Source organism: Salvelinus sp. IW2-2015, unplaced genomic scaffold (genome assembly GCF_002910315.2).
Source record: "Salvelinus sp. IW2-2015 unplaced genomic scaffold, ASM291031v2 Un_scaffold6990, whole genome shotgun sequence".
NCBI classification, from domain to species: Eukaryota; Metazoa; Chordata; class Actinopteri; order Salmoniformes; family Salmonidae; genus Salvelinus; species Salvelinus sp. IW2-2015.
In genome coordinates, this window is record NW_019948251.1 from 1 (window position 1) to 11,948 (window position 11,948).

The 11,948-nt window shown below is 40.4% G+C and overlaps 1 protein-coding gene across 1 annotated transcript; it reads left to right on the forward strand.

Annotated features, from left to right (window-relative positions):
- The first annotated feature begins 7,580 nt into the window (after positions 1-7,580).
- On the forward strand, positions 7,581-10,626 carry LOC112079135 (aminoacyl tRNA synthase complex-interacting multifunctional protein 1). Its single transcript, XM_070442240.1, has 4 exons — positions 7,581-7,722; positions 8,257-8,370; positions 9,032-9,163; positions 10,400-10,626. The coding sequence occupies exons 1-4, from the start codon at positions 7,596-7,598 to the stop codon at positions 10,609-10,611; spliced, it is 585 nt and encodes a 194-aa protein (XP_070298341.1). The 5' UTR covers positions 7,581-7,595; the 3' UTR covers positions 10,612-10,626.
- Positions 10,627-11,948: the final 1,322 nt, after the last annotated feature.

The window sequence follows — 11,948 nt, forward strand, 5'->3', positions numbered from 1 at the left end:
CACAGGCATTTATCTAGAATTACTGCCCACTGTTGAGCTAGAACAACAAGCATTTAGTAGATATACTGCACGTTGAGCTAGGAACACAAGCATTTAGCTAGATATTACTGCACTGTTGAGCTAGAACACAAGCATTTAGTTTAGATACTACTGCACTTGTGAGCTAAGGAACACAGCAATTTAAATTCTAGATATTTATGCACTGCTAGACTAGGAACACAACATTTAGTAGATACTACTCCACTGTTGAGCTAGGAACCAAGCATTAAAATCTAGATATTACGCACTGTTGGAGCCTAGGAACACAAGCATTAGTTAGATACTACTGCACTGTTGGAGCTAGGAACACAAGCATTAGCTTAGATACTACTTGAGCTAGGAGCACAAGCATTTATTAGATTACTACTGCACTGTTGGAGCTAGGCAACACAATTATTATCTAGATATTACTGCACTGTTGAGCTTAGGAACCACAAGCATTTAGTTAGATACTACTGCCACTGTTGGAGCTAGGAACACAAGCATTTATCAGATATTACTGCACTGTTGGAAGCTAGGAACACAAGCATTAGTTAAAGATATACTGCACTGTTGGGAGCTAGAACACAAGCAAAAATTTATCTAGATATTACATGCACTGTTGGAAGCTTAGGAACCACAAGCATTTAGTTAATTATTACTTGCACGTTGGAGCTAGCGAACCACAGGCCATTTATCTAGATATTAGCTGCAACTTTGAGCTAGGAACACCAAGCATTAGTGAGATACTACTGCACTGCTTGAGAAGGAACACAAAGCGATTTATCATAACCCTATTACTGCACTGTTTAGCTAGGAACACAACATTTAGTTAGATATACTGCCACTGTTGGAGCTAGGAACACAAGTCATTTATCTAGATAAATTCCTCAAACACTTTGTGTGGGGAATGGCAAAAGGGGGACCAATACGCACAAACAAAATTATTAGTTAGATATTACTGCACTGTTGGACTAGGAACACATGCATTTATCTAGATATTACTGCACTGTTGAGACTAGGAACACCAAGCATTTAGTTAAGATATACTGCACTGTGGAGCTAGTAAACACAAGCACTTTATCTAGATATTTACTGCACTGTTGGAGCTAGGAACACAAGCATTTAGTAATACTACTGCACCTGTTGGAGCTAGGAACACAGCATTTATCTAGATATTACTGCACTGTTGACTAGAAACACAAGCATTTAGTTAGGAATACTTACTGCACTGTTGGAGCTAGAACAACAAGCATTTATCTAGATATTACTGGCACTGTTGAGCTAGGAAACACAAAGCATTTTAGTTAGATACTACTGCACTGTTGGAGCTAGGAACACAAGCATTATTAGATACTTTACTGTTGCGAGCTAGAGCACAAGCATTTAGTAGATACTACTGCACTGTTAGGAGCTAGGAACCAAGCATTTATCTAAATTACATGCACTGTTGGAGCTAGGGAACACAAGCATTTAGTTAGATACTACGCACTGTTGAGCTACGAACACAGCATTTATCTAGATATACTCACTTTGGAGCTAGAACACAAGCATTATCTAGATATTACTGCACTGTTGGAGCCTAGAAACACAAGCATTTATCTAGATATTACTTTGCACGTTGGAAGCTAGGAACACAAGCATTTAGTTAGATATTACTGCAAAACTGTTGGAAGCCAGGAACACAAGCATTAGTTAGATATTACGCACTGTTGGAGCTAGGAACACAAGGCATTTATCTAGATATTACTGTTGCGAGCTAAGAACACAAAAGCATTTATCTAATATTACTCAACTGTTGAGCTAGGAAACACAAGCATTAGTTAATACTACTGCACGTTGAGCTTAGGAACACAAGCATTTAGTTAGGATAATACTGCACTGTTGGAGTTAGGAAACACAAAGCATTTAGTTAATATTACTGCACTGTTGGAGCCAGGAACAACAAGCATTATTAATACTACTGCACTGTTGGAGTTAGGAACACAAGCATTATCTAGATACGACTGCACTGTTGAGCTAGGTAACACAGGATTTATCTAGATATTTACTGCACTGTTGAGACTAGGAACACAAGCATTTAGTTAGATACTACTGCACTGTTGGAGCTAGAGGAGCACCAAGCATTTATAGATATACTGCACTGTTGGACTAGAACAACAAGCATTTATCTAAGATATTACTGCACTGTTACTAGGAACACAAGCATTTATCTAGATATACTCAGCTGTGAGCCAGAACACAAGCATTTATCTAGATACTACTGCCACGGATGACTAGGAAACACCGCAGTTATCTAGATATTACTGCACTGTTGGGAGCTAAAGGAACACAAGCATTTAGTTAGATACTACTGCACTGTGAGCAGGAACACAAACATTAGTTAGATATTACTGCACTGTGTGGAAGCTAGGAACACAAGCATTTAGTTAAATATTACTGCCACTGTTGACCTAGGAACACCAAGCACTAGTTAGATTACTACGCCACTGTTGGACTAGGCACACAAGCATTTAGTAGATATTACTTGCACTGTTGGAGCTAAAACAACAAGCCATTTAGTTAGATAACTACTGCACTGTTGGAGCTAGAACACAAGCCATTTAGTTAGATATTACTGTACGTTGGAGCTAGGAAACACAAGCATTTAGTTAGATACTACTCACTGTTGGAGCTAGAACACAAGCATTTAGTTAGTACTACTCACTGTTGGAAGCCTAGAACACAAGCATTTAGTTAGATATTACTGCTACTGTTGGACTAGCGAACACAAACATTAGTTAGATACTACTGCAACTGTTGGAAGCTAGATACCACAAGCATTTAGTTAGATACTACTGACTGCTAGCTAGAACAACAAGCATTTAGTTAGATACTACTGCCACTGTTGAGCTTAGAACACAAAGCATTTAGTTAATATTACTGCACACTGTTTGAGCTAAACACAAGCATTTAGTTAGATACGACTGTTGGAGCTAGGAGCCACAAGCATTTAGTTAGCATACTACTCACTGTTGAGCTAGGAACACAAGCATTAGTTAAATACGACTCACTGTTGGAGCGAGAACCCACAAGCATTTAGTTAGATACGACTGTTGGAGCTAGAGCACAAGCATTTAGTTAGATACTATTCACTGTTGGAGCTAGGAAAAACACCAAGCATTATCTAGATATTTACTGCACTGTTGGCAGCTAGGGAACACAAGCAATTATTAGATACTACTGCACTGTTGGAGCTAGGACACAAGCATTTATCTAGATATTACTGCACTGTTGGAGCTAGAACACAAGCATTATCTAGATATTACGCCACTGTGAGCTAGAAACACAAGCATTTGATCTAGATATATACTGCCACGTTGGAGCTAGGGAACACAAGCATTAGTTAGATATTACTGCCACTTTGGAGCTAGGAAACACAAGACATTTTATCTAATATTACTCAACTGTTGAGCTAGGAACACAAGCATTAGTTAGATAGTGCATGCACTTTGAGCTAGTACACATGCAGTTACTAATATTACTCCGACTTTGGAAGCTAGGAACACAAGCATTAGTTAGATATTACTGGCCCACTGTTGGAGCTAGGAAACACAAAGCATTACTATATACTGCACTGTTGGACTAGGAAACACAAGCATTAGTTAGATACTTACTGCACTGTTGCGAAGCTTAGGAACACAGGCATTTATCTAATATTACTGCCACTGTTGGAAGCTTAGGAACACAAGCATTAGTTAGAATACTACTGCACTGTTGAGCTAGGAACACAAGCATTTATCTATATATTACTGCACTGTTGGACTAGGACACAAGCATTTAGTTAGATACTAACTGCACGTTGGAGCTAGGAACACAAGCATTTAGTTAGATATACGTGTACTTTGAAGTTGGAAACACAAGCATTTTAGTTACATATTACTGCACCTGTTGAGCCAGAACACAAGCTTTAGTAATATTACTGCACTGTTGGAGCTGAGGAACCACAAGCATTATCTAATATTACTGTTGACCTAGCCAACACAAGCATTTATCTAGATATTACCCACTGTTGGAGCCTTATCGAACACAAGCATTTAGTTAGATACTACTGCACTGTGAGCTAGGCAAACACAAGCATTTAGTTAATATACTGCACTGTGGATAGAACACAAGCATTTAGTTAGATATCTGCACGTGGACAGAACACCAAAGCATTTAGATAGATACTACTGCACTGTTGAGTTAGGAACACAAGCAATTTATCTAGTAACTACTGCACTGTCTGGAGCTAGCGGAACCACAGCATTATCTAGATATTACTGCACTGTTGGAGCGAGGAACAACAAGCATTTAGTTGATACTTACTGCACTGTTGGAGCTAGGAGCACAAGCATTTAGTTAGATACTACTTGCACTGTGAGCTAGGAAACACAGCATTTAGTTAGAACTACTGCACTGTTGGGTAGGAACACAAGCCATTTAGTTAGATATTACTAGCACTGTTGGAGCTTAGGAACACAAGCATTTATCTAGATATTACTGCACTATTGGAGCTAGGAAACAAAGCATTTTTCTAAGATATTACTGCGACTGTTGGAGCCAGGAAAACACCAAGCATTTATCTAATACTACTGCAACTGTGAGCTAGGAACACCGCGCATTTAATCTTAGATATTACTGCACTGTTGGAGCTAGGAAACAACAAGCATTTATTAATACTACTCACGTTGAGCTAGGAACCACAAAACATTTAGTTATATATTTAACTGCATGTGGGAGCTAGAACACAAGCATTTAGTTAGATATTACTGCACTGTTGAGCTAGGAACACAAGGGCATTTATTAGATACTACTCACTGTTGAGCTAGGAACACAACATTTAGTAAATTACTGCACTGTTGGAGCCTATAAAACACAAGCATTTAGTTTAGATTACTACTGCACTGTTGGAGCTAGAACACAAAGCATTTAGTAGATATTACTTACTCTTGGAAGCTAGGACACAAGCATTTAGTTAGATACTACTGCCACTGTTGGAGCTAGGAAACACAAGCATTTAGTTTAGATTACTACTGCACTTTGGAGCTAGGAACACAAGCATTTAGTTAGATATTACTTGTACTTTTGAGCTAGGAAACACAAACATTTAGTTAGATACTACTGCACTGTTGGAGCTAGGCAACACCAAACATTAGTTAAGATACCTACTGCACTGTTGACCTAGAAACACAAGCATTTAGTTAATACTACTGCACTGTGGAGCTAGAAACACAAGCATTTATCTAGATATTACTGCACTGTTGGAGCTAGAAACAAGCATTTAGCTTAGATACTACTGTACTGTTGGAGCTAGGAACACAAGCATTTATTAGATATTACTGTACTGTTGGAGCTAGGAAACAAGCATTTAGTTAAATACTACTGCACTGTTGACTAGGAACAACAACATTTAGTTAGATATTACTGTTACGATTGAAGCTAGGAACACAAGCCATTTAGTTAGATACTACTGCACTGTTGGAAGCTAGGAAACACAAGCATTTAGTTAGATATTACTGCTACTTTGGAGCTAGAACACAACATTTAGTTAACCTACTCACTGTTGTAGCTAGAACACAAGCATTTAGTTAATATACTGCACTGTGGAGCAGGAACACAAGCATTTATTAGATTACTACTTGCACTGTTGGAGCTAGGAACACAAGCATTTAGTAGATATTACTGACACTGTTGGAGCCAGGAACACAAGCATTTTATTAGATATACTAACTGCACTGTTGCGCAGCTAGAAAACCACAAGCATTTATCTAGATATTACTGCACTGTTGTAGCTAGTAACACAAGCATTAGTAGATACTACTGTACTGTTGAGCTAGAACACAAGATTTAGTTAGATATACTGTACTGTTGGCAGTAGGAACACAAGCATTTAGAGATACTACTTGCCACTGTTGAGCTAGAACACAAACATTTAGTTAGATTACTTACTTTGGAGCAGAACACAACCATTTAGTTAGAGACTACTGCACTGTTGAGCTAGGAACACAAGCATTTAGTTAGATTATTACTGTACTTGGAGCTAAGGAACACAAGCATTTAGTAGATACTACTGCACTGTTGACTAAGGAACACAAGCATTGTTAGAATTACTGCACTGTTGACCAGGAACACAAAGCATTTAGTTAGATACTACTGCACTGTGCGAGCTAGGAACACAAGCATTTAGTAGATATACTGTACTGTTGGAGCTAGAACACAGAGCATTTAGTTAGATATTCTGCACTGTTGAAGCTAGGAACACAAGCATTTAGTTAGATACTACTGTTGGAGCTATAAACACAAGCATTAGTTAGATACTACTGCAAAACTGTTGAGCTAGGAACACAAAGCAATTTATCTAGATATTACTGCACTGGTGGACAGCGCACACAAGCATTTTAGTAGATATTACTTGCACTGTGAAGCCAGCGAACACAAGCATTTAGTTACATACAGCTGCACTGTTGGAGCGAGGAACCAAGGCATTTAGTTAATATTACGCCACTGTTGAGCTAGACACAAGCAATTTTTATCTATATTACTGTTGAAGCTAGAACACAAGCATTTAGTTAGATATTACTGCACTGTTGGAGCCAGGAAACACAAGCATTTAGTTAGATATCTACTGCCACTTTGAGCAGGAACACAAGCATAGTTAGATACTACTCAACTGTCTGAGCTAGAACACAAGCATTATCTAGATATTACTGCACGGTTGAGCTAGCGAACACAACAATTATCTAGATATACTGCACTGTTGGAGCTAGAACACAAGCATTGTTAGTTTAGAATACTACTGCACTGTGGAGCTAGGAACACAAGCATGTATCTAGATACTACTGCCACGCTGGGAAGCTAGGAACACAAGCATGTTAGTTAGAACTACTGCTCTGTTGAGCTAGACACAAACATTTAGTTAGATACTACTGCACTGTTGAGCCAGAACACAAGCCATTTAGTTAGATAACTACTGCACTGTGGAGCTAGAACACAAGCATTAGTTAGATATTACTGCACTTTGGAGCTAGAACACAAGCATTTATCTCAGATATTTACGTTGGAGCTAGGAACACAAGCATTTAGTTAGATATTACTGCACTGTTGGCAGCAGCGAACACAAGCATTTAGTAATACTACTACACTGTTGGAGCTTAGAAACACAAAGCATTTTAGTTAAGATACGACTGCACTGTTGGACTAGGAACACAAGCATTATATCTAGATATTACTGCACTTTGGACTAGGGAACACAAGCATTTATCTAGATATTACTGCACTGTTGGAAACTTAGAACACAAGCATTAGTTAGATACTACTGCCACTTTGACTAGGAACACAAGCATTTATCTGATACGTACTGACTGTTGGATTAGTAGGAACACAAGCATTTAGTTAGATACTACTGTACTGTTGGAGCTAGGAACACAAGCATTTAGTTAGATACTACTGCACTGTTGGAGCTAGGAACACAAGCATTTCACTACACCGGCAATAACAGCTGTTCAATTTGTGTATTTGACCACTAAAAATGGGATTAATTGATTGAGGCAATAGTGATGACTGAGCTTTCTTTCTCCCCCAGTATACCAGGTCTGTCAGCTCTGGGGAAGCTGGACCCCAAGGAGAGTGAAATGATCATGGAGTATTTCACAACACAGGTGCTGCTACTGAAGGATAAGGAACGTAAGAAAACACTGTATGTCTGTCTGCCTCTCTGTCTGCCTCTCTGTCTCTCGCTCTCCTTATCTGCCTCTGTCTGCCTCTCTCTCTCTCTCTCTCTCTCTCTGTCTGCCTCTGTATCTCGCTCTCTCACAATCTGCCTCTGTCTGTTTCTCTCTCTCTGTCTATTGCTGTCTGTCTCTCTATCTGCCTCTCTCTCTATCTGCCTCTCTCTCTATCTGCCTCTCTCTCTATCTGCCTCTCTCTCTATCTGCCTCTCTCTCTATCTGCCTCTGTCTGTTTCTCTCTCTTTGTCTATTGCTGTCTGTCTCTCTGTCTGCCTCTTTCTCTGTCTGTCTCTCTCATTCTCATTGTTTTCTCTGTCTGTCTCTCGTTCTGTCTCTCGTTCTGTTTCTCTCTCTAACGATGCAGAGTCTGGGCTTTGCCGTTTACAATGTATTTGTAAAGCATTAATAAATAATTTATAAAGCGTCATTAAGTGTTTATAACATGTTAATACGTGTCTATAACATGTCAATAAGTATTTTCTCTCTGTAGTCTTGCAGAAAACGGTGAGAGAAGAGAAGAAACTGTTGGTTGAGAACGCTAAGCTGAAGAAAGACATCTCTGACCTGAAGATTCTACTGACTGAGAAACAACAGAAGAAGAAAGGTACTGACTGACTGACTGACTGGTTATCTGACTGGTTTACTGGCTGACTTGTTAACTGACTGACTAGTTAACTGACTGACTGGTTCTCTGACTGGTTTACTGGCTGACTTGTTAACTGACTGGCTGGTTAACTGACTGACTGGTTATCTGACTGACTGACTGACCTGACTGACTGGCTTATCTGAATGGTTACTGGCTGACTGGCTGACTGGTTAACTGACTGGCTGGTTAACTGACTGGGTTACTGGCTGACTGGTTAACTAACTGGTTTACTGGCTGACTGGCTGACTGGTTAACTGACTGGTTAACTAACTGGTTTACTGGCTGACTGGCTGACTGGTTAACTGACTGGTTAACTGACTGACTGGTTGACTGACTGGCTGACCGACTGGTTAAATGACTGGTTATACTGACTGACTGGATCACTGACTGACTGGTTACTGACTGGTAACTGATTGTTTAATGACTGACTGACTGACTGACTGGTTAACTGACTGGTTAACTCACTGGTTACTGCCACACTGACTGGTTGACTGACTGGGTTAACTACTGGTTTAATGACTTACTGACTGACTGGTTTACTGGCTGGCTGACTGGTTAACTGTCTGGTTTACTGACTGGCTCACTGATTGGTTGCTTTATACCCTCTGTGTGTTTCCAGCCAAAGCAGCAGCCGCCTCCAAACTTACTGCCCCGGGGTCCACAGCTGCCCTGTCTGCCCCCGGCACCAACCCCAAACCTGGCCCCGGCAGGGAAAGAGATGGGAGGAGGAGGAGAGAGAGAGAAAGGGTGAGTCACATACACATATACACACACACACAACACACACACACACACACACACACACAACAACACACACACAACACACACACACACACACACACACACACAACACACACACACACACACACACACACACACACACACACACACACACACACACACACACACATACACATACACACACACACACACACAGATAGACAACTGTGACCAATGCAATGGTTTAATGTCAATCAATGTAAAAGAGAAGACAAAATCTCCAATCAATACTTTGCTAACCGAGACATCCCAACTGAGACAGACAAATCCCCAATCAGTAGTTAGGAGTCAGTTTGTCAGTGACTTCTGGATAATCTCTTTTATTAGATGTAATGCAGCTAGGACTCTATACTGAAGATTACAGACAAATAACTCTGTAGAGAGGGTGGTGCAAATAAAATAAAATAAAAAATTAATTACTTAAAAATCATACAATGTGATTTTCTGGATTTTTGTTTTAGATTCCGTCTCTCACAGTTGAAGTGTACCTATGATAAAAATTACAGACCTCTACATGCTTGTAAGTAGGAAAACCTGCAAAATCGGCAGTGTTTCAAATACTTGTTCTCCCCACTGTATATATAAACCAAAGTAATTGTAGTGTGTACAGTACTCTATATATATATAAAGCAAAGTAATTGTAGTGTGTGCAGTACTCTATATATTTTGTACCAATTGAGAACTTTGGTCTAATTCCCTGAGACTTGGATCTTCTCTGGAAAATCATTATTTAGTCTTTTTGGGGTTTACTGCCAGGGCCCAGGTCTGGCAGTACTGCTCTAGCAGGTCCAGGCTCTGCTGTAGCGTCATGTGCTGTGGGTGACAGCAGGCATAGGTCATCTGCGAAGAGTAGGCATTTAACCTCTGAAATGTGAAGACTAACACATTGGTCCCTCAGTTGGTAGAGCATGGCGCTTGCAACGCCAGGGTTGTGGGTTCATTCCCCACGGGGGGACCAGGATGAATATGTATGAACTTTCCAATTTGTAAGTCGCTCTGGATAAGAGCGTCTGCTAAATGACTTAAATGTAAATGTAAATGTAAATGTAACACCAGGGGCTGAGGATTTTTCTAGAATAGTGGCCAATTCGTTGAAATAAATATTGAAGAGTACAGGGCTCAGATTGCAATCCTGGCGAAGGCCCCGCTCCCTCTCTCTCTCTCTCAATTCCCTCTCTTTCTCTGTCTCTGTCTCCCTCTATCTCAGGGAGGAGGGAGAGAACAAAATCTGAGTCTGCGTTAGAGGAGGAGCCTCGCATGGACGTGTCTCGCCTCGACCTGCGGATTGGTCGGATCGTTGGCGTCCGCTACCACCCATTGGCTGGGGCCCTTTATGTCCAGGAAGTGGATCTGGGAGAGCCCGCCCCCCGCACGGTTGTCAGCGCGCTACGACACATTCCTAAAGAACAGGTAGGTTAAAGGTCACACACACAGGTGTCATGACGTTGCCCTCTTTGGACACAGCGAGCACCACCCCCCTACCTCTGCACAATCCCCCTCTCTCTGTCTCCTACACCCAGGCTGCTATGGTCAGAGAGGTCATAAATTCCTAGAGGAGATCCTCTCCTCATGGCCAGATTATAGAGAGAGAGGGAGTTTTCACAGAGAGAACAAAGGAATTTCTTTCACCTCACAGAACCGGAGGTCCGAACAATATTTATGTTCTGGAGAATGTATAAAAGATCGGTGAAGAATCCAGCTACAAACTGGTCCGTTTGGTACAATTTTGTGAAACTCATGAGAGACAATACAGCCACATTACCATAACCCTGTTTATACAACAGTCTCAGTTATGAGGCTTACATCTAATTGTTGTATAAAATGAATGAGTAAAGATGAAACTATTTGTGAAATTATGTAATGTGATTTTAGACTGTTTAATGAAGGAAACTCCAATTCCCTTTGGAGTTGAACTAAATCAGAGGACCGCCCCCTGAGCACAGTTATGATCTGGCGTCATGAGACAGCCCTTTTCTATGTTCCGAATAAAACCCCCACCTGAGTTTTCAGACCAGCTTACCTCGATAACGAGAGGGCCAAGGTTTGAGACCAGACCAGTACCTCTATCACAGAGGGAAATAAGGTTTAAGTAGATTGCTGAATCTTTTAACCATCCCACGTGGTTAAACTCTTAGACTATCGATACCGACAGAATAAGAACAAGTCTTTGATATTGATTACTAGTCTGCAGCTAGGAATTCGGTATCATTGAACGCGAAGACTGACTACCGCCGAAACATCTATTCTAATACAACATTTCTGAATGGGACTCTGAAGTACCCATTCTATCACATCTTCCAACAGAAAGAAGGACGATTCCAACAGAGATCACGTGACACACTGAGCATAAATATATATTGATTGCAATTATTCCCGAATGAGTGAGCGTTCATGTGCAAAGGATTAGCATTTCCTATTGTTATAATTATCAACTTTGTAGTGTCTTTTATCTTTCGCGCCACTCAGTCTTTTGTCCAACAAGCCGCCATGCCGGTCTAGCCCACTAGGGCACATTCCCCTATCATTTCCTTGTAACCATATGTACTTTGTTTGTTTGTGTGTGCATTTCTGTGATTTAATTACTTAGTTAATAAATAAATGAATTAAGACAATTGATATATGGATGACTCATAGGGAAGACTGGGTTCGTGCAGATAACCAACAATTTACGACGTTTGGAATGAGACTAATGTGAGGTAAAGAATAATTCATTAATCAGAAGACTAAGTGATCAGATATTAAAATATCTGAAAGTT

Excerpts from the sequence above, each read along its gene's own strand:
- LOC112079135 (XM_070442240.1), top strand. The coding sequence starts at position 7,596 with ATGACTGAGCTTTCTTTCTCCCCCAGTATACCAGGTCTGTCAGCTCTG. Across the intron at positions 7,723-8,256 it reads GCTACTGAAGGATAAGGAAC|TCTTGCAGAAAACGGTGAGA; the intron begins GTAAGAAAACAC and ends TTCTCTCTGTAG. Across the intron at positions 9,164-10,399 it reads GAGAGAGAGAGAAAGGGTGA|GGAGGAGGGAGAGAACAAAA; the intron begins GTCACATACACA and ends CCTCTATCTCAG.